At 44.2% G+C, this 23,774-nt stretch overlaps 1 protein-coding gene across 3 annotated transcripts in view; it reads right to left on the bottom strand.

Moving 5' to 3' along the window:
- Positions 1-23,774, bottom strand: part of LOC115113653 (disintegrin and metalloproteinase domain-containing protein 10-like) — an 85,071-nt gene that overhangs the window by 4,850 nt on the left and 56,447 nt on the right. Inside the window, exons 4-12 of one of the 3 annotated variants that reach the window (XM_029641542.2) lie at positions 16,422-16,580; positions 14,803-14,884; positions 12,751-12,785; positions 8,550-8,650; positions 7,732-7,899; positions 5,507-5,599; positions 4,922-5,105; positions 2,036-2,199; positions 74-257 (exon numbers count right to left, since the gene is read on the bottom strand). In XM_029641542.2, the coding sequence (XP_029497402.1) occupies positions 74-257; positions 2,036-2,199; positions 4,922-5,105; positions 5,507-5,599; positions 7,732-7,899; positions 8,550-8,650; positions 12,751-12,785; positions 14,803-14,884; positions 16,422-16,580 (1,170 nt within the window). Of the gene's footprint in view, positions 1-73; positions 258-2,035; positions 2,200-4,921; positions 5,106-5,506; positions 5,600-7,731; positions 7,900-8,549; positions 8,651-8,886; positions 12,668-12,750; positions 12,786-14,802; positions 14,885-16,421; positions 16,581-23,774 lie in introns of those variants that run through there. The other 2 variants (XM_029641544.2, XM_029641545.2) reach the window with 2 other exon arrangements.

The raw sequence follows: 23,774 nt of genomic DNA, 5'->3' as shown, positions 1-23,774 counted from the left end.
ATGCACATGCAAAGATGGATGCCCGCAAGTGCATGTGCGGACACACACACAACCTCAGAAAGACTGCACTTACCCACAAAGCAGTTGCCCCTCTTCTTCTCCAGGACCTGGCTGATGTTCCTCACGCTGCAGATGGAGAACTTGTTGTTGTTGAGCTTGTCCCCTGACGTGGCCCGGGCGTACATGATGTAGTTCCCCTGCTCCTTCTTCTCCTGGGCCTTGGACTCTCCTGGGGTGCACTCTGTCCCAGAGTCATGCTGTTAAACCACAGGGAAGAGGTTCATAGGGAGCCAATGAGCATCCCTCTCCTCCTTCAGGAGGGCATTAACATAGACTCTTCCACTACTGGGACTTTAAACCAAGACAGATCCTATGGTGAGTATCTCAACAAAGTGGTACTCAAGCATATACAGTGGGGCAAAAAAGTATTTAGTCAGCCACCGATTGTGCAAGTTCTCCTACTTAAAAAGATGAGAGAGGCCTGTAATTTTCATCATAGGTACACTTCAACCATGACTGACGAAAATGAGAAAAAGAATCCAGAAAATCTCATTGTAGGATTTTTAATGAATATATTTGCAAATTATGGTGGAAAATAAGTATTTGGTCAATAACAAACAAGATTTCTGGCTCTCACAGACCTGTAACTTCTTCTTTAAGAGGCTCCTCTGTCCTCCACTCGTTACCTATATTTATGGCACCTGTTTGAACTTGTTATCAGTATAAAAGATACCTGTCCACAACCTCAAACAGTCACACTCCAAACTCCACTATGGCCAAGACCAAAGAGCTGTCAAAGGACACCAGAAACAAAATTGTAGACCTGCACCAGGCTGGGAAGACTGAATCTGCAATAGGTAAGCAATTATTAGGAAATGGAAGACATACAAGACCACTGATAATCTCCCTCGATCTGGGGCTCCACGCAAGATCTCACCCCGTGGGGTCAAAATGATCACAAGAACGGTGAGCAAAAATCCCAGAACCACACGGGGGGACCTAGTGAATGACCTGCAAAGAGCTGGGACCAAAGTAACAAAGCCTACCATCAGTAACACACTACGCCGCCAGGGACTCAAATCCTGCAGTGCCAGACGTGTCCCCCTGCTTAAGCCAGTACATGTCCAGGCCCATCTGAAGTTTGCTAGAGCGCATTTGGATGATCCAGAAGAAGATTGGGAGAATGTCATATGGTCAGATGAAACCAAAATAGAACTTTTTGTAACTCAACTCGTCGTGTTTGGAGGACAAAGAATGCTGAGTTGCATCCAAAGAACACAATACCTACTGTGAAGCATGGGGGTGGAAACATCATGCTTTGGGGCTGTTTTTCTGCAAAGGGACCAGGACGACTGATCCATGTAAAGGAAAGAATGAATGGGGCCATGTATCGTGAGATTTTGAGTGAACACCTCCTTCCATCAGCAAGGGCATTGAAGATGAAACGTGGCTGGGTCTTTCCGCATGACAATGATCCCAAACACACCGCCCGGGCAACGAAGGAGTGGCTTCGTAAGAAGCATTTCAAGGTCCTGGAGTGGCCTAGCCAGTCTCCAGATCTCAACCCCATAGAAAATCTTTGGAGGGAGTTGAAAGTCCATGTTGCCCAGCAACAGCCCCAAAACATCACTGCTCTAGAGGAGATCTGCATGGAGGAATGGGCCAAAATACCAGCAACAGTGTGTGAAAATCTTGTGAAGACTTACAGAAAACGTTTGACCTCTGTCATTGTTATTAAACCCTTTGTTGGCAAAGTATTGAGATAAACTTTTGTTATTGACCAAATACTTATTTTCCACCATAATTTGCAACTAAATTCATTAGAAATCCTACAATGTGATTTTCTGGATTTTTTTTCTCATTTTGTCTGTCATAGTTGAAGTGTACATATGATGAAAATTACAGGCCTCTCATCTTTTTAATTGGGAGAACTTGCACAATTGGTGGCTGACTAAATACTTTTTTGCCCCACTATTAGCATGTGCAGATAAAAGACCAGACTAGAACCAGACAAGGCCCAGGACAGAATACTCACCGGAGAGCCAAAGTTGTGTCCAACCTCGTGTGCAAAGGTGATGTGGGAGACCTTGGGGGGGACATGGGAGGCGTAGTTCTGCACCGTGATGATGCCGGTGTTCAGAGACTTCTTCTTCCCATCAGAGTACAACTTACTCTTCTCACAGATACCTCCGGAGCTCCCTAAGAACACAGTAAAACCACTTAAGATTACATACTGTACACACCATGGAGGAGGAGGATTCTCTTTCATACTGTATCCCACCCAACAAACTAACAGGACTATAGGAAGATTTCCATGGCACTGATGATGTACTGTTTCCAACTCTGACATAAGTAACAGTGAAATGAAGTGACACTCTTTAAATTAAACCTAATACTCTGCCGGGAGTGAATAAGCAGAAGTCTTTGCTACTGTAGGGGAGCAGAGGGTGTTTTGGGCCCAGCTTCCACCCTTGTAGGTGAGACAAGACAACAGCAGGAAGATGAGAGCAGAGCAGCCAGGTGGTGCTGAATATGCCCGCAGGGGGAGAGTGGCAGCTCGGGCACTGCAGGGAAGCTGAAGGGTGCTGCTCCACAGCCGCTGAGAATGCCAATTTAAACTCGCTCACTTACCCATTTTCAAAGAGAGAAACGCACTGTCTGGAACACACACATTGACAGACATGGCCAGTCAGCTGTATAGTGCGAGTGTGGAGCATATTCACACACTTAGATTTTTAGCAATCAATTTGAGAAACCTGGTTTGGATTGAATAGGGCCCCAGTTTCATATTGTGTTTAAAGGGAGTGTTTAAAGTCAGCTCAGATAGTGGGAGTGAGCAGTGGCAGACAGAGCTGAGTCAGAACAGATTCTCTGTCCCACCCTACAGTACTATCAGATTCAGCTGGCACATTGCCGGTCTGCCTCTAGGCTCCCCTGCACTACACACTCAACACTGCCCTATCTTATATCCCAGTTTGTGTGTGTTGGGGGGGTGGGGGGGGTGGTCCAATCTCGCCTACGACTGTGGACCATGGAGGATTTCTATTTTCTAACCAGCCAGGAGGACTGGGGCTCTGCTGGAATGCCAGGCAGTGGCGACATCTTTAACTGAGAATAGCCTGTGTGCTTAGTCATAAGGAGGCCACACCTTTGACTACAACAGCTTTTAGACACACAGAAACGTGAAACCTAAGCACTTTACAATATAGGCACATATTTGTGTGTGTGTGTAGTGTGGTACGTGGTATGTGTGTGGAAAATGGTCTGTGGTAAGAGTAGGAGGAATGCCTCCATTGAAGTCACTTATGAGTGTGGTAATGGTTCAAATCCATTAAAAAGCCCATTACCCAGGCCTGACTGGTGTCTCTAGTAGCCGTCTGTTCTCAGTCCACTCCACTGGAGCGTTCAAGGCAGATTTCTTCTCTACAAGCCCGCAGCCTCCCTCTACAGCTCTACAGACCCAGATCGATTCAGCCTGCTTAGAACATTGCTTATTTGCCTTTATTGATTCCTAGTGTTTGTTGTTGTTTTTCATCTTGGGTTCTGTGAGTCAGAAGTTAATCAAGATATGTTGACAATACCTGGACCAACTGACACCGACCCTTCATTTAAACCTCATGAAGGAAAACAAAGTCTGAACTCTGACCTCTGGGGCTGCTGCGCATTGAAAGAAACTTATAGCAGTAACATGTGAATGTGGGGTTCAACTACAGTACTGTCCACTCTCTCTACCTCTTGCTTATTACTGTAAAGATATGCTGAACCAGGCACAGCCTGCATCTGTATGGACTCCTGTTCTATCTGATTATGACCCGTCAGCCAGCACAGGAGGGCTCTGGGCCACCCCTGTCGCTGGAGGGCTCTGGGCCACCCCTGTCGCTGGAGGGCTCTGGGCCACCCCTGTCGCTGGAGGGCTCTGGGCCACCCCTGTCGCTGGAGGGCTCTGGGCCACCCCTGTCGCTGGAGGGCTCTGGGCCACCCCTGTCGCTGGAGGGCTCTGGGCCACCCCTGTCGCTGGAGGGCTCTGGGCCACCCCTGTCGCTGGACAGCATACCGTTCCAGTCACACTCAACAACTTCATGTTATTCTAGTGTGAATCATTCATTCAGAGGTGTTGAGCCTGTACTTGTTTAGCCTACTTGTATGTGTGTGTGTGACAGGGCCATTTCTGTCTGTGTGCTGTGGCTGTCATTGATTTCTCCCTTCTCACAGTCCACACTACTGACTGCCTGCCTGTCACCAATATGGGGTTGGTGGAGACCAGAGGGAGACCCAAATGCAGGCTATAGAAAGGGGTGTGCGATCGTCTCCATGGACTGTTTCACATTCTACAAACATCTAAGAACTTCCTTCAGGAGAAGGACTCTGAATGTAGCTCCTTTGTCCTTAAGTGAACCTTGTTTGGAGAGCGCTGCAGTTTTGACAAACCCCCAGGGAGGGAGAAAGTGGAACACACAAATATACTGAGTAGGCAAATATTAAACAACTTAAAAATGCATTTCAAGTGGAAACAGCGTGGAGACGATGCCTTAGCAAATCCAGTCCTCCTCGGCCTTGAAAATTAAATTACAGACATGCTGGTGGAACGAGAGGGTGGAGGTGGGGGGGGTTAATGGAGGATCATTGAGTGTTCTGATAAGAGTGCAGGACTCAGAGGGCAGAGCAGGAAACCTGCAGCACAGCTTTAGCTTCTTCTCCTCTTTAGAATGGAGCGATCCCATTAGAGATACTGGAGCCAGGGAGTCTCTCACAGACCACTGGACACTTCGGTGACTTCATGGATGCTATACCTTCCTACTCTTTAAGTAGGCATAAATGTCCACTATTCTCAGTTTTCTGTTTTAATTCTCCACTAAATTCCTACCCTGAGAGCCATTATGCAAATGAGTGCAGTACACAAGTTCAATTGGTGTGTGTGTACCTGCAGGAGCTCCGACCCAGGCCAGGCCCAGCACCCCGTCGTCAAAGTCCCTGTCACTGAAGACGTAGGCCAGGCAATAGTCATCATGGTTCTGCTCTGAGTTGAGCTCCAGGAACTTCTCCACCCCGATGTTAGCGAAGCGGAACGGATTGGTGATGTCCCGCTCATCACTGGTCGTGTTTATCTGAAGAGATGGAGAGGAATGGGCTCATTGAATAGGTCATGAGTAGGTATTGGAGAAGAGACTTCACACAAAGGCCACTGTGTCTTCATCACAATCATCATTGCTAAAGGTAACTATTCTAATGTGTGTTTGAAGAGAGAGTGGGAAAAGGCTTTAGACAGAGAGAAATGATTCTACTTAAAGTTGCCAGCTCCTTGGCCCCAGAGAAACCTTTTGTGAGAGTTGTTTTGAATGTTGGAATGCGGCCCTGAGCTCCCTACTTTAAAATGGCAGCTGGTGTTCACCTGAGGATTTTAAGGATTTATTAGGTCTTGGAGTGTGGTGGAATACTGATGAGTGAGGCAAATGGTGGTGCTCACCACCCACACCCCCCCAACCCCCAGGCCTGAACACAAACTCACCCTGATCCTTTTGACCATGAAGCTGATGTTACGGATGCCCAGGAAGTCAGTACCCTGGTAGATGGAGTCAATGGCCTTTACATGGCTGGAGATCTAGAGAATAAAACAGTCACCATTATATTATGAGAAGTCTGGAACAACTGCACTGCAGAGAGAACATCAGATAAATCATAGCATGGCATTAAAGACATTAAATGTCTGTTAGCCCACCAATGAACACATGAATAATATCTCTAACTACAGAATCACTGTGTTCAGCCAATTGGAATCAATCTGTTGATGACTTGCTCCACACTGTCCAGCCCATCCTATAAACAAGCCTCTAGTCTCAGAGCTAAACCACAATCCTAACGAACACATTTACTTCATCACACTGAACCTTTTTTCTTTATCTCACCTATGGAGAGAGTGAGTGTCCACAGAAATGACATTTTAATCAGCTAGTCTCTCCTTTAACTGGACCCCCAACTGTGAAAGGCAGCATTTCCTCTGCATCTCATTTGTTAGGCTATAGAACTCAGTCAGGAGGAACAGGTCTGCGATGCTGGGCAGGCTGGCTGAAGGAAGCCAGCCAACAACAACTGATCAGACCCACAGACAAACACTATTCTGTTTGTAATCCATTTCTCCTGGCAGAATTAAAGGGCAGGCCCTGGTTTCCCCCTGCCGAATGATTCAGAGTGTGTGTGTGTGTGTATTAGGGTTGACCTTATTTAGTCGATTGTTTGGTCGATATGCTGTTGGTCGACCGAGATTTCATTAGTCGAGCAGTCGCAAATTGATACAAATAATTCATGACGTATAACACACCTGTCTGATTCGTGCTCGTCTCAGTGAACTAATCCATTGGAGGCCACTGTGATGGCACAGTACATCCCTCTAAGATGTGCTACTGAAATGGTAAAAATAATATATTATATAAGAATAATGGTGCAACACTGATAAACTAAATAATATTATATAACAAAAGTGCTTTCTCCCGCGATGGATAACGGGCGCTGTCCACGGTTCTGAAACGTAATCTTCAGTGCGCCGTTGAATTGGTGCCTTTCCCTATATGTTGCTATGTGCATAATAATGGTGTTGAGAATAATGCGACAGGGGCAGTAGCGGAGTGAGGAAACCAACTTAATTAGGTCTATAACCAAACTGTTAAACATGCCTGGCTTTATAAATCGTCCATATACATCTGCAGAAATAAGACAGATCCTGCTTCTATTGACAGTTTGAGTGTTTGTTTAATAGCCTACTGATTCCGTGAGCACCAATCCTCATGCAAAATGTTGTATAAAGCAATTTCACAAATCCGTCTGTTTATAAATCTTTGCTATGCTTTAAAGGCTTTGCAAATGTTTTTCATTATAAGTAATACCAGAGTCTGTTCTATTTTACATGTGTCGTTTGTTTATATGTTGTTTACACTTCCAAACGGGCAGAAAAAAGTATAATATTGTAATCTAACAGCAACTGTTTGCTACGCAATACTCATTCAGAGCTTGCTCCTATCTCCTCCTTTCTCTTCAATAGTTTCCACAACTAAGTCAAATGTCTTACACACATCTAACTTCCCCTTTCCCTCCTGCGCAACCAGTAGACATTCCCCCATTTCAAGTTTATTTTCCACGTCCTCCTCATCCATTTTGCTGTCACGTGTTACAGTGTTCAGAGTTTGCTACAACCATTTTATTGATGTGATTGTGATAGGTTATAGGTCAGACCCTATTGGTCAGGTGCATGCACTGCATATATGTTTTACGTAAAGGAGCAAAGGTTCTAGTGAATAGGGAATGTTTTTCCTAAACAAAAGAGGTATTTCGGTAAGAACGTTTCAGTCAGAAACAAAATGGCTGTAATTATGTTGCAGCTTCAGCACAGACAGCGGCAATAAACACTTGCTGTGGTGCCTATTTGCTGCAGCAGGGAGGAGAGAGAGACAACGTGCACCAGTCACACAGGCTCTCACTGTCATTTAATTTTAACACAGTGTGGCCATCGGGCTCCCTTCTTGAGTCATTTGTGTCTTATTTAATCAAACAGTGAGCTTAAAGCATCAGACAAGCTCAGTGCATATAGTTGATTTTATTCAAACTTCAGGTGTTTCTATATATGGAAAAACACACTTAAAATGTAGACCAATAGAATAGTTGAAAGAACAGATGACTCTTGGTCAACCAATATTTATTTTTAGTATGGGACAAGCCCTAGTGTGTGTACAGCCTCAGTACCTGTGCGATGACAGCCTCTCTGGTGCCGTAGTACTTGAAGAAGAGGTGATCAGTCTGGATGAAGAGCTGGCAGGTGTTCTTCTCTATCTGAGCTGCTCTCTTCTTCCTCAGGATCACCGGACCATGTCCATGGGACCTCTCCACTTCCTCCACCACACTGCTGGGCTCCTGCAGAGACAACCAGAGGAACGACTACCATTATTCAACTAGGAGGGAGAGGGATGTGAGGGAGAGTGAGGTGGAACGAGGGGAGCTGGAAGAGGGGAGATATAGTGAGAGAGGGGAGGTAGAAAAAAAGATCCCAAGACTAAGAAATGACATGAGAAGGTGACCAAGAGGAATGTGTAAGGATTTGAGCCATTTTGGTCAGGGAAAAATCCCATGTCTTCAAATGTGGAGAATGAGGGCCCTGGCTTCTGAAGGGAGGAGGGAGAGGTCTTCCAGAACATGGGGAAACATTTTCTGACACACCCCTGGTCTGTTCTGACTCATCCCTGGGGAGAGAGAACACTAACTCCTCACCCTGCCAGATGATCTGTGACATCACTCTACTCAGTCATCCACAGAGCTGAAAGGGATAAGAACCCAGGAACAATAAGAAGAAGCTGGCACTCGTTACAGCTCCAATAACAAGTTTGACTTAATCACTTCCATGTTTCCTTATCATGCAAAGTGTTATTCTACCATGGAGCAAGAAGACGCGAGGTGATTTGTATGGTCCTCCAGTACTGTGTCCAGAATGTGTATGTGGTTATACAGTATTGGTGAGTGCTGTATAAATATAGGGTTGGTTTCACAGGGGGGTATTATCAGCTCACCTTGAGAGGCTCCTCCATAGCCGAGGCCTGGTACTTCTTCATCCTTTCAAACACGGAGTGGTCAGCACAGCCCCCCTCTGAGCCATACTTATGAGGGTAATCTGGGAGGAGAAGAGGAAACCATCAATATGAACTCAACCATATTACCAGTAATATTGGTTCTCTCAGCTTCAGACTAAACCGGCTTAGAAGGGGAATGAAAAAGGTTGTACACAATAGTAGCCATAGGCCATAGTGTGGTCTCAACTACTCTATGTAAGGCCCTCTAAAACATACTAGTATAACCTCATCTACTCTATCCAAGGCCCTCTAAAACATACCAGTATAATAGACTTACTATCTCTAGCAGCAACATTCATCTGAGGGTGGAGATATCTGTTCATTAGGACAGAAAGAAGCTGTAGTTAATATCTCTCTCTGTGTGTGTAACAAGGCCTAACACACAGACCGTCTACGCTAACTGAAAGAATAAGCCTCTGTTCACCGCTGGTGTCTCCTTCTCCAGGCTGGAGAATAACAAAGCAGTCTTCGTCCCAAATGACATGTCAGTGACTCACTCACTGCTCGACTTTCCTCTACCTTCATCTGCCAGAGGCTCTGAAAAATACCAGACTCAATAAGGAGCAACACTACTACATGCAACTACAGTATCCAGAAAAGTCCCGTATTCAGCAATACACCTTCACAATTACTAACACAGATCATCAATGTCAAAGAACGGTCTGAGATACCACAGAGTCCAGATTTAAACCTACATCTAAGCAGTGACCGTGTCCTTGCCCTCTGCTGACAAACAATGCCATTGCCCAAAACAACATGTGGTGCTGTGTCCCTCTGTGTACTGGCTGGCTGCTGGAGCATTCCCCATAGGACCAAATCAGTAAAAACATACAGAGCTGAGTACTTTACAACCCAGCTAAAATGGTGATCATCAAGAACACTGTTTTTTCATGGGCATCTGCCTAAAGCAGGTGCACAGATCCGATTTTCTCATAAAACGGAACGTCATTTTGATTAACGCATCAAATTCAAATCTATTGACTCTGGTCTGATGTCACCCATTGAAGAGCAGCCAGCAATCAAGTTGGAGAGCACCCTCCCTGTCATCACCATCCTGTTCCTAAATGAGACAATAAACAAGCAGTCTCGCCATAGTACAGAGCTCCCCTGTAGAATGAGCTCAGCGATCACTATGCAGAACACAGAAGTGCACAGTGAAACACTAATGAAAATGAGTAAACCATAGTGACACAGAACTCTTAGCAGAGAGCCATAATTGCCTGTGGAAATCTGAAAACTCTTAGAATGGGTTTTTGTAATCTACACTCTTTACCTTCACAGCAGGCGTGAATGCTAACGAACTCCAATTACGGCTGTGTGTTTAGTCAACAGGATAACACAGGGCTTTCTACTTCTTCTCTAGTTGACTTTATCTATTCACAGCAAACTACTTCTGCCATCTCTGTCTGATGTCAGTCTCTACAGAACAAAGCCATTTGTTCCAGGACGAAGACGCAGGGTTGGGAACAGGTATGGAGGACACACTGGGAGGTAGGCAGCTACTCTGTCCTGGTTAGGCTACGTGACCATGGAAAACTTCTGACCCTTATTATGTGGGAGACGGAGGTAGGCAGTTACTCTGTCCTGGTTAGGCTACGTGACCATGGAAAACTTCTGACCCTTATTATGCGGGAGACGGAGGTAGGCAGAGTAACATATGGATATGCTGTTTTGGGTTTGGGCAGAGCGAGGTGAACTCAGCGGCCTCAGCCGGAGCTCTCTGGGACTGGGGAATGGTGCAGTGTCAACCAGGCCTGACAGCTCTGTTTCTGTCTAAGCGGGCTGCATAACAGAGCAAGCAGGGTGAGGAGGAAGAGGCGATGTGTGTGTGTCACTAATGAGGACTCTGGGATAACAGAGCAGTCTCTCCCTCCCTTGGGCAACATGCCCTCCCTACTCTGCTTCAGATACCTGAGACAGGACTTCAAAAAACAGGCCAGCACAATCCCACACTCAGCACTTTGAACGTTTTAACCTATACACCGCAATACAACAACCCTGAATACACAGAATAACTGAATGCATATGCCATCAACCAATCAGGCCATTACTGTACACTGTGCTGATAATAAAACAAGGTCAGGTCAGACTGCTCTGTGATCAGTTCCAAGCAGAGAGATTATTCACTCCCCCAGTCGTCCCCAGATAGTAACATGCAGTGAAATGGAGTCAATAACGCTGACTGCACACTTCAATAGAGGTCTCCTCTCTCCACTGCATCTTTTCCCTAATGTACACAACGCACAGTCAATGGCACAGCTCTAGTCAATAGCGAAAGCCCCCCTAATCACAGCAAAAACACACACCAGTAAACAATCAATCCTACAACTAGGATCATGTAATTACAGTACATGCATGCATCTCATTTAGTCTACAGCAATCAGTACTAATACATCCATCACAACATACTGGCATATAAATGGACTCCAAATGGCCTCCAGAGTGGCGCAGCAGTCCACGGCACTGCATCACAGTGTTGAGGCATCCCTTCAGCCTGGGGTTCGATCTCAGGCTGTGTCACAGCCAGCCAGCCGGCCGTGGGCGGCACACAATTGGCCCAGTTTCGTCCAGGTTAGGGGAGGGTTTGGCCGAGGGGCTTTCCTTGGCTCATCACACTCTAGCGACTCTAGCCGACTTCAGTTGAACGTTGTTTCCTCCGACACATTGGTGCGGCTGGCTTCCAGGTTAAGCGAGCGAGTGTTAAGAAGCAGCGCGCCATGGCGGGTCATGTTTCGGAAGACGTTTGACTCGACCGTCGCCTCTCCCGAGCCCGTTGGGGAGTTGCAGCGATGAGACAAGATCTTAACTCCATATTAAATATCACGAAATTGGGGAGAAAAAAATACAAATAATAATATTTTTTAAAAGCCTCCCAAATGATCTTGCCAGTCACCAGCCTGCATGGCAGGAACAGAAATACCTCTGCCAGCGACGCCGTCATCACCTTTTATCGCACACCAGCGCACAGGAACACACGCTCTCTCCCCAAGGAAATTCAAGGAACACACACACTCAGCTCCCAGAAACATACACACAGTCGCCGTAATGAGAACACAGTGCCGACGAATGCACCTCAAAACTCAAGGAACACACACTCAGTCCCAAAGGACACAAACTCAGTCCTGACAAAACCACACTCAGCTCTGCGACCTACAAGTTAACACTACACTCAGCCAGTGTTTCACACTCCCTCAACCTTCCTAACCTCCACTCCTCAGACAAATTTGGCATTTCAATTCACACTCCGATGGCAGAAAAGTGCCAGAGGAATTATTTTGGCACTGATTTTTTTAAAACGGCTATAAATAAAATATAAAAGTCAGGATAAGTGCTGCAGGGTCAGGTTGGTGTTCCTCAAAAGCCTGGCTGTACTTACAGCACTATTGACTGACCGCAGATCATTTGCATTCTGCTCATATGAGTCACCACAAAGCGCCACTCGTGGGCAGTCTGGTCAACGGGTTGGAGAGGGAGAGAGTGGGCTCAGGGTCAACCTGTCCCCCAGTTGTCAGTTGAGGAGAATGGCTCTGTACTGGACCGACTGGATTGACCGAACAACAAAACATTCTGCCCTGACAATGTGTTCTCTTTTTCCAGACAGAAAGACGTCATTGTCCCTGCAGTGAATGCCCTCTCATTCAGATGCTAATCAAAAATCCTTTGCGAACGAGAAGCGAAGACAAAGTTGTAAAAGCCGGGGGAAATGGGAGTCAGAGTCATTCACGCCTTTTCATTCTTTATTCCATCTCTCCACCATGTGTCCTTCCTCTCTCTCACCAACACAGACTTCAACAGGAAAGAGAATTCTAAAATTAGGTGCTACAGTTTCTTCAAGGGAAAAAAAAAGCCTCAAAATGAACCTGTTTGAAGTGCGTCTTTGATGTCTGAAAACCATTCAAGTGCAGACAGGATATCTGTGAGGGGAGACTCATTAATGGGTTGATAAAGACACATTCCTAGGAACAGCAGTTTGACTAAAACAACTGCTGAAACCTGAATGTTACACTGAACGGAATGTGGCGGCAGGTAGCCTAGCAGTTAGAGATTTGGGCCAGTTACCGAAAGGTCGCTGGTTCAAATCCCCGACCTAACAAGGTGAAACATCTGATGACGTGCCCTTGAGCAAAGCATTTAACCCTACCTGCTCCCGTAGGTCGCTCTGGATATGAGCATCTGCTAAATGACAAAAACGTAAATGGAATGAAGATCTCAAACAGGTCTAATGGAAGATTGTCTTTACTCAGTCCCCTTGTATCAATAAGGATTTGATACTTTATTGGGTTATATGAATATAGCCAAAGTTAAATGAATAAATTACTCAACTACAGTGGGGCAAAAAAGTATTTAGTCAGCCACCAATTGTGCAAGTTCTCCCACTTAAAAAGATGAGGCCTGTAATTTTCATCATAGGTACACTTCAACTATGACAGACAAAATGGGGGAAAAAAACCTCCAGAAAATCACATTGTAGGATTTTTAATGAATTTATTTGCCTAATTATGGTGGAAAATAAGTATTTGGTCAATAACAGAAGTTTATCGCAATACTTTGTTATATACCCTTTGTTGGCAATGACAGAGGTCAAACATTTTCTCTAAGTCTTCACAAGGTTCACACACACTGTTGCTGGTATTTTGGCCCATTCCTCCATGCAGATCTCCTCTAGAGCAGTGATGTTTTGGGGCTGCACAGACTTTCAACTCCCTCCAAAGATTTTCTATGGGGTTGAGATCTAGAGACTGGCTAGGCCACTCCAGGACATTGAAATGCTTCTTACGAAGCCACTCCTTCGTTGCCCGGTTGGTGTGTTTGGGATCATTGTCATGCTGAAAGACCTAGCCACGTTTCATCTTCAATGCCATTGCTGATGGAAGGAGGTTTTCACTCAGAATCTCATGATACATGGCCCCATTCATTCTTTCCTTTACACGGATCAGTCGTCCTGGTCCCTTTGCAGAAAAACAGCCCCAAAGCATGATGTTTCCACCCCCATGCTTCACAGTAGGTATGGTGTTCTTTGGATGCAACTCAGCATTCTTTGTCCTCCAAACACGACGAGTTGAGTTTTTACCAAAAAGTTATATTTTGGTTTCATCTGACCATATGACATTCTCCCAATCTTCTTCTGGATCATCCAAATGCTCTCTAGCAAACTTCAGATGGGCCTGGACATGTACTGGCTTAAGCAGGGGGACACGTCTGGCACTGCAGGATTTGAGTCCCTGGCGGCGTAGTGTTACTGATGGTAGGCTTTGTTACTTTGGTCCCAGCTCTCTGCAGGTCATTCACTAGGTCCCCCCGTGTGGTTCTGGGATTTTTGCTCACCGTTCATGTGATCATTTTGACCCCACGGGGTGAGATCTTGCGTGGAGCCCCAGATCGAGGGAGATTATCAGTGGTCTTGTATGTCTTCCATTTCCTAATAATTGCTTACCTATTGCAGATTCAGTCTTCCCAGCCTGGTGCAGGTCTACAATTTTGTTTCTAGTGTCCTTTGACAGCTCTTTGGTCTTGGCCATAGTGGAGTTTGGAGTGTGACTGTTTGAGGTTGTGGACAGGTGTCATTTATACTGATAACAAGTTCAAACAGGTGCCATTAATACAGGTAATGAGTGGACAAAGAAGAAGTTACAGGTCTGTGAGAGCCAGAAATCTTGCTCGTTTGTAGGTAACCAAATACTTATTTTCCACCATAAGTTGCAAATAAATTCATTAAAAATCCTACAATGAGATTTTCTGGATTTTTTTTCTCATTTCGTCTGTCATAGTTGAAGTGTACCTATGATTAAAATTACAGGCCTCATCTTTTTAAGTGGGAGAACTTGCACAATTGGTGGCTGACTAAATACTTTTTTTGCCCCACTGTATGTTAATGTACTGCTGATAACATCACAGGCTATGTAAATATAAATATGATGTACAGCAAGGAGTGTGGAGCATGTTAACCCACAGTGTTGGCACAAAGGAGATAAGAGTGTCTTTACAAGAAAGCTGCCATCAGTGCTATGACCGGACTTCACACGGCAGCATGACTTGACAGAAATTATCTGTTTGGGGCAGCGGCATTCGCTTCATAGATTAGTGAAGGAAAAAATATGAAATGGGGCCCTTCATGTAATGTCTCAGGCAATACGATCTGCTAAGGAACGAAGATAAATGTGAAGAGCACAAATAATGGGTAGGGCATAACTACCTCAAATCCGGTACTGTGGCAGTCGCCAAGCCCTGCAGTACTATTGAGGGGTTCTGATGACAGCCTGTCATTGGATATGACACTGAGGAACAGAGAAAGGGATGAGGAACAGAACGGCTCTGTTCACACCCTCAGATAAACAGACACAGAAAGAGAAAGGGGCGGGAGGAGGAATAGAGGGTGAGAGCTTTCTTGACACCTCATACAGACAGAAAATTACAAAGAATGGGAGAGCGGGAAGAAATAGAGGGAAAGGAGAAAGAGCGAGTAGGCCTACATTGTGGAGAAGAAGCGTAAGAGAAAGGTTCTCTGATTGCAGGCTCATGCTGGGCTGGTTGTGCCTGTGTGTCATTAGGCAGGCTGGCTGTGAATCAGACCCACCCGAGGAAGAGAGGGCCAAGTAACACAGGGTGGGCCTCCACCCTGCTTTCTCCCTGCCTGAGAGGGCTGCTCTCTGGCCTGTATTGGGATGAGTGGGGTCAGTGGTCTCTGGAGCTTAGCCCACACCTCAGATCGACTTATAATTGGTGGCCTGGATGCTAAGGAAGATGATTCACTCCCTGCCACTGGCTCTGATCCTGACTTCGCATCAATCAATCATCAGGGCTCAGCCTAACCCTGTGTGTGTGTGTCTTGCCGCAGTGTCCCAGTGCAACCTTCCTCAGCTCCCCTTCCTCTGGCCCATTCCACAGCTCATCTGACATGACCTTGACTTGACCTTATGTATTGTTAAATGCCCAATGTAAACTCCCCTTGGATAGACCTCTCCTCTGACAGTTCTGCATTGTATTTGAACAGTATACCTCCACTCTGCTCAGTATGCACTCCACAGCCTTTAAGACCTTACCTCCAAGCCTAGAGAAACCTGTCCTGTCCCACCCCCCAGTTCATTTAGGCACACATTCATCCATCCATCATCGTCCATATCTCTGCTTACAAGAAACACCTACAGCAGAGAATTGCCTTTCGGTGTCACTGTCTATCTAAAGTCCTTGTCCTGTCACAGTGTGACGCCTACTGTTTTCTCTGATAGGGAGGGATGTGTGTGTGTAGCAGAGGTGGAGAGAGAAAAGCTGGGACAGACGAGCCAGCATGGATTAGTCACTGCTGTCAATGGCTGACAACTGTAATTAAAAAAGAGCACAGCCATGGTACTGCTATTTAGAGTTGCTACAGCCAATTCAATCCATTTCATGCTCATGATGGAAAAAATGGCTTTTCAAAGCGAATAACACTGACAGAATACTGTGGAGTTAATAAGCCATCCACTGTGTATCCAATAATAACCATCTTTGCCTGCACAAAATATACGTGTTATTAATATACGAAATTGTATTCCCACTGCTGAATAGGATAATGAACCCCTAATTTCTAAAGCTAGATCCTTAAAAAACAAATCAACACTTACACACACACACACACACCCAGAGTCATACTGTAAAGGCAACATCGTCTGAATCAATATAGCAAAAGCATTAAAGAACGTGTCCTTTAAGTCTATAAAATATACCTATTACATTAACAACAGCCATAACTCATTTTAGTGCTGTGATGTTGGCACCATTACTTCAGCAGGACTGCAGGGTGACAGAGGAGAGCAGTGAATCAAGTATACTCACTGATGTCCCCCTCGTGGTAGATGACTGAGTGGTAGGGCACGTCCTTGTTTCTGAGGTACCTCTCCGAAGGCTCCACGTAGTACATGCCCTGGTGGGTCTGGATGAAGCCTTCAAACCTGCCGTCCACCACCGAGCCGTGGGTCAGAGTGCCCTTCTCACCTGGAGGAGAAAGACTGAGGTCAGGTGGCTGAAGAAGGGTGGTCAACTCAACTCTATTCAGTTGGGGGTAGGAAGAAAGTCAACGCTCAACGTGTGAGAGGAACACACACAAAACGTATGGACCAATTTAAGCGGACACAAACTAACAGAACATAATGCAGACACACACACGCACAGCTCTAGACATTGAGCAGATGGTAGACAGTGAGCTGTTCCTGGGGGGAACACCGTCTTGGACAGAGTCAGGGTGGGACGCAGCATATCCCTGTCTGTCTGGATCATAAAGACTCATTTCTGCTTCTCTCATCTCACCTTCAAATCAGACAAATAATGACTTTAGTAATAAGAGCTTGGACTCTGGTTAGTGTCAGGGGAAATCAAAGAATAGTTTTACGCAAAAGGCACAACTAATGCTTGAAGAATCAAGGAACCAGTGAGAAAGAAGTGGGAATAAAACAAAATAGCAGGGCATAGCAGTCTATTAAACATCATCCACCTTTGAACCAGACAGAGAAAGTCTGGCTGACGAAAAGGAATGGTTTTTAATTCAGTGTTTGTCAAGAGAAAGCACATTGAAAAACCTTTTCCATCAGCAGCTATGCAGGTTGGAAGAAAAACTCCCACTCCCAATTAACCTGTGTTATAAAAACAGCCGACTCTGGAGAGCTATAACTGAAAAGGACATAGATGACTGGTAACTCAATGTGAGAAGATAACTAAATCAGGGAGAGAATAAGACTTGTTTTCCTCAGGATAGGGAAGCCCAACTTCATTTAAATCTGCTGCTCTCTTCAGTTCTGTATTGTTGCGAAAATGTTTGTCTCATAGCTATCCTGAGGGACCATTGCAGTTTAGCGTAGACAGAGAAACACAGCCAGCCAGCCAGCCTGCCTCTCTCCCCAGTTAGGTTTGTGTTTCCAGAGGAAAGAGGCCCAGTAGGCCCACATGCTCTGCTCTCCTGCTGGAGATAACGAGAACAGCAGAACACATAGCTGTCCCACGGAGCATCCAGCTCTTTCTCCCTAAATCTCTGTCTGTGTGTTCCAAGGGCCCAGAGTCCTCTCTGGTTTTTCCAGGCCCTAGCAATGCAGTTCGTCAGGAAACACTGGGACACTAACTGGTATTGGTAGCAGTTTTGATACTGAAAGTGAGATTACCTACATCTAAACAAAATTAGCAAAATACTAGGGAAAGGAATGTTGAGCTATCCTGAGACCATTCATTGACAGTAATAACTGTCACTTTAGACGACTTCTGCTGTCCCATTTTCTTCATAATAATACATGAATAATACTTTCCCCACTTACAGCTTGGAGATCAGAGCGAGGACCAATTGAATCTGTTGTCTTATACTGGGCAGCACTTGGTAACATTAAAGAGGGCCCTATGGTTTTGATATAATTTCAGGGACAGATTCCCCCCTTCTGATCTCCAGAAGGCACAGCGCATTTTCCCAGAGAGGAAGCCCTTTATCTGGGCATGAAAGGCCAGTGCCGTCGGGGTTTAGACCAATCCTCTGCGCACATATGGATCAAGTCTGACTATTGTGCCAAGGAGAGCTCAGAACTCAGACACCCTCACAGCCTCAGCAAAGGGAGCACTAATAATTCTCAGTTTAAGTCAGGAGAATACGGTGCATCCCAAGGGCAACTGACAAGACTTTTATGTCAGAGAAGTAGAGAAAAGAACACGCTACACTAATGAGAGCTGGGTTAATGTGGCCGTATAGACAGTGGAAATTGAATATTCTTTACCCCTGAAACGAATCAGAAACCCTACTGCAGTCCAGATACAAGCAGCTTCACTCCAATTATGGGAATTCCAGTAGACTGGGACCAAGGTAACCACCTAATTTAGTTCATGAAAATGCCTGGTCCCCAAAGTGCTAAGTGGGCTAATGTAAAGTAAAGAGAGTAGAGTCTGCCCCTCATGAAAACCAGCAAACAAAAAAATGAATGTATAGGCCCATCTGATCACACATAACGGAGAGGTCTGGTCTCTGGCTCTCTTCTAGCACACAGTAGTTCACTAGCAGATGGGTTCTACTCCCAGTACAGACAGCTATTAGCTACAGGTGGAGGAGAAAGGGACTCAAGTGAGAATGGGACCCATATATCGGAATCGGTCAATATTAGCTAAAAATGCCAACATCGACATGATGTTTAATTTAATGCCGATGCGCAAAACCGATGTCAAAGCTAACTTGCAAACTAATAACGCAGATACATGACGTAATGACGCCACGTAAAATGTAGCGTTACACATGCAACACAGCATTCCTAACCTAGCCCAATGTCTGCTGTGTGGATCGAGCAGTCAACAAGTCAAGCAGTCATTCGAAAGAGTAAGAACATTTCAGTGAGACAACTCAAAGGCGAAATCCATTGACACCAAGATAATGGAATTCATTGCCCTTGACAATCAACCGTTCTCTGTCGTGGGTGATGTTGGCTTTCGCCAACTGGCCGAGCACCGGTACACACTACAAAGTAGAGGTTGACTGATTATGATTTTTCAACGCCGATACCGATTATTGGAGGACCAAAAAAATCCAATACCGATTAAATCGGCCAATTAAAAAAAAAAAAAAGTATTTGTAATAATGACAATTACAACAATACTGGATGAACACTTATTTTAACTTCATATAATACATCAATAAAATCAATTTAGCCTCATAAATAATGAAACGTTAAATTTGGTTTAAATGATGCAAAAACAAAGTGTTGAAGAAGAAAGTAAAAGTGCAATATGTGCCATGTAAGAAAACTAACATTTAAGTTCCTTGCTCAGAACATGAGTACATATGAAAGCTGGTGGTTCCTTTTAACATGAGTCAATATTCCCAGGTAAGAAGTTTTTGGTTGTAGTTATTATAGGACTATTTCTCTCTATACCATTTGTATTTCATTAACCTTTGACTATTGGATGTTCTTATAGGCACTTTAGTATTGCCAGTGTAACAGTATAGCTTCCGTCCCTCTCCTCGCTCCTACCTGGGCTCGAACCAGGAACACATCGACAACAGCCACCCTCGAAGCAGCATTACCCATGCAGAGCAAGGGGAACAACTACTCCAAGTCTCAGAGAGAGTGACGTTTGAAACGCTATTAGCGCTCACTAGCTAGCCATTTCACATCGGTTACACCAGCGTAATCTTGGGAGTTGATAGGCTTGAAGTCATGACAGCGCAATGCTTAAAGCATTGCGAAGAGCTGCTGGCAAAACACACGAAAGTGCTGTTTGAATGAATGCTTACGAGCCTGCTGCTGCCTACCACCGCTCTGTCAGACTGCTCTATCAAATCATAGACTTAATTATAACATAATAACACACAGAAATACAAACCGTAGGTCATTTATATGGTCGAATCCGGAAACTATCATTTTGAAAACGAAACATTTATTCTTTCAGTGAAATACGGAACCGTTACGTATTTTATCTAACGGATGCCATCCCTAAGTCTAAATATTCCTGTTACATTGCACAACCCTCAATGTTATGTCATAATTACGTAAAATTCTCGCAAATTAGTTCGCAATGAGCCAGGTGGCCCAAACTGTTGCATATACCCTGACTCTGCGTGCAATGAATGCAAGAGAAATGACCATTTCACCTGGTTAATATTGCCTGCAGGTAGTTAGAGCGTTGGACTAGTTAACCGTAAGGTTGCAAGATCGAATCCCTGAGCTGACAAGGTAAAAATCTGTCGTTCTGTCCCTGAACAAGGCAGTTAACCCACCGTTCCTAGGCCATCAATGAAAATAAGAATGTGTTCCTAACTAACTTGCCTCGTTAAATAAAGTTGTAAAAAAAAATATATAAAAAAAATAAAAAATATCAGCTTCCAAAAATACCTATATCCGATTGTTATGAAAACTTGAAATCGTCCCTAATTAAAATCGGCCATTGCGAATAAAATCGGTCGACATCTACTACCAAGTGCACTATTTTTCAGATGTTGCCCTACCGGAGTTACACAGTAATAGCGTCACTGCTATTAACTTCACGACTGACATTTGGACCAGCTATAACAGCCCCATGAGCATGCTGAGTTTGACAACACAGTGGGTCCTACTGAGGAAAGTCATTTCATGCTCATGAATGTGCTGGTTGTCATACCGCTGATGCCATTTGAGAACATGTTGTTTGAAACATGAACACACTAGCTAGCTCCATTTGAACAACCGACTCAAGAAATAGGCTCATCAACTGCGCCTGCATCAGACGTGATACCCTCTGTCATAGCATTGAATGCCTGCTCAACAGGCATTCTCTCTTTACTGTGTCGCTACCATGCTCGATGCTATGTGCAAGGATCCCTACTTTGATGCAGACCAGAAACAGCGTTTACGTGAAATGTTACATACACATCTGGACAAGATGGAAACTGACAGTGACCGTGCGCACCGAGGAAGAGAGGCCACAGACAGACAGATGAAACTTCATTGCTTGACAAGTATGATAACTTTTTGGTCCGTGAGGTGTGTGTGTGTAACCTTAATTTAACTAGGCAAGTAAGTTAAGAACAAATTCTTATATACACAATGACCTACGTCAGCCAAACCCGGATGATGCTGGGCCAAATTGTGCGCCACCCTATGGGACTCCCAATCACGGCCCAGATGTGATACAGCCTGGATTTGACTGTAGAGATGCCTCTTGCACTGAGATGCAGTGCCTTAGACCGCTGCATCCATGTGTGTGTGTTAACTATTTAACTGTACTAGAATGCTTAAAAGGACGTAACATTTTTAAATATTGGTTATCGGTATTTGCAAGGAAAATATCGGATATCGGCCAAAAATGTCATATCGGTGCATCACTAGTATCAATACACCGAGCCACTACAAAGATACAGGCATCCTTCCTAACTCAGTTGCCAGAGAGGAAGGAAACCACTCAGGCATTTCACAATGAGGCCAATGATGACTTTAAAACAAACAGTGAGTTTAATAGCTGTGATAGGCAAAAACTGAAGAAGGGTCAACATTTTAGTTACTCCACAATACTAACCGAAACGAAGGATGCCTGTATGGAATACAAATATTCCAAAACACATATCCTGTTTACAATAAGGCAATTAAGTAAAACTGCAAACAATGTGGCAAAAAAATTAACTTCATGTCTGGAATACATAGCATTATGTTTGGGGCATATCCAACACAACACATCAGAGTACCACTCTATATATTTTCAAGCATGGTGGTGGCTGCATCATGTTATAGGTATGCTGTGCATCGGCAAGGATGAGGGAGTTATTTAGGATAAAAAGAAAAGGAATAGAGCTAAGCACAGGCAAAATCCTAGACGAAAACCTGGTTCAGTCTGCTTCCCAATAGACACAGGGAGACAAATTCACACAAGACCAAATATACACGGGTTGTTTTCTTACCAACACTACATTGAATGTTCCTGAGTGGCAGTGTCACAGATTTGACTTGAGGATCTATGGCAAGACTTGAAAATGGCTGTCTAGCAAAGATCAGCAACCAATTTTACAGTCTGAAGAATTTTAAACAGAATAATGTGCAAATATTGTACAATCCAAAAGCTCTTAAAAGACTACCAGCTGTAAGCACTGCCAAAAGGTGGTTATAACATGTATTGATGTTGATTTCATTTAATACATTTGCAAAAAAATGTTAAAAAAAGGTTTTCACTTTGTCATTATGGGGTATTGTATGTAGTAGATGGGTGAGAAAATATTTAATACATTTTTAATTCAGGGTGGAACACGACAAAACTTAGAATGAGTCAAAGGATATGAATACTTTCGGAAGGCACTGTATTACACAGAAAAGGGTTGAGGAGAGAAAGATGTTGCCACTTACTGCAATTCAACTCTGAGTGCAATCTTTATCCCTAATTGCAGTATTCTAGAGTATTCCATTTTTGTAACACTTCGTTATTGCAGCAATTATGCCTTTGGCAAGCGGCCTTGCTTGCTGAAGCGTGATTGCATGATGATTACCCGACCACTATTTCTCTGAAGATTAACAACTGCCAAAAAGCTCATCAAGCTTGGGGAATGTGGAAAAATCTATTAAGTCTTTGAGGACAATATTAAGTGTTCCTTGCAGCGTTTCATCTCTCATATGGAAACTGTCCACTTACAAAAAGAATGGGGGGAAAAGCAAGGTTTTAGATTTGATTTTGTAAAGCCTAAAAGGTTCTCTGTCATACATCAAGGCCTCTGTAGACATGAACATCATCTTCTGACTATTCTAATTATTCCCTAAGTAAGCCAGAGTGAGTCTGGCAATTAAACATATCAGTAACTACGTTTCCATCCACAGTTTTTATGCGAGTAAAGGCATACCGTGTATATTTAAAATAAATAAAAATCACGACAGCTGTGATGGAAACTGGAAGTTTTGATACAAGTTAATAAATGCCTACAATCATTTGTTTGTTTGACAAGTGGGATCTTTGTGTCTGTAAAATGATGCCAGAAAAGGCGGTGGCCTTTATGCACAAATATTGATATAATAACCATCATATCGAAGTAAACTTGGTGTCACGCGATGATATGATGTGTGGCCCTCCCACTACAACTTGGGAAACCATGCAGTTTATTAGGCTACAAATGAAATAAGTTCTGATGAACTTCACAGCGTGCTGAAACCGCAGTGATGAGTTTGATGCTCCTTTCCAATAAATATCGAGGGTTTTATTCTGGTGACATGATGATCAATACTTGACAAAAATGTTTTATTCTAGCTCTTACTCTTAATCATCTCATGTGGACTAGCCTACCCGGTAAGCCTTACCGCATTGTAGACTATCTGCGAAACCAGAGTAGGCACATTTACTATTTAACGCACCAGTTTGTGACAAAATGATTGCTAGAATCTAAAATGCACTGGAAACACAATGAACTTTAGATTTTTATTTGGTACATGAAAAGTTAAATTCACTGATTTTAACCTGCAACGAATATGTTTGGTGGAAACACACCACTGTTGGGGAAATGCGCATATTTTCAGAGATGAAATATTCCAATTGGATGGAAACCTAGCTAGCGCACAGCAAATGAGTGGGGCCTTTATGACGTCGCTGTAATAGGATCTTGGTAGACATGTTAATATCTGAAAAACAGGAGAAGGGGAGGTTCTAAAAAGAAGCAGTGCGACTTTGCAGAGTCGTGTTTCGGAAGATGCATGGCTCTTGACCTTCGCAAGACTAACTACC

Source organism: Oncorhynchus nerka, linkage group LG28 (assembly GCF_034236695.1).
Source record: "Oncorhynchus nerka isolate Pitt River linkage group LG28, Oner_Uvic_2.0, whole genome shotgun sequence".
NCBI lineage: Eukaryota > Metazoa > Chordata > Actinopteri > Salmoniformes > Salmonidae > Oncorhynchus > Oncorhynchus nerka.
Note: the sequence above shows the minus strand (reverse complement) of the source record. Positions and strands in the feature narration are given on the sequence as shown.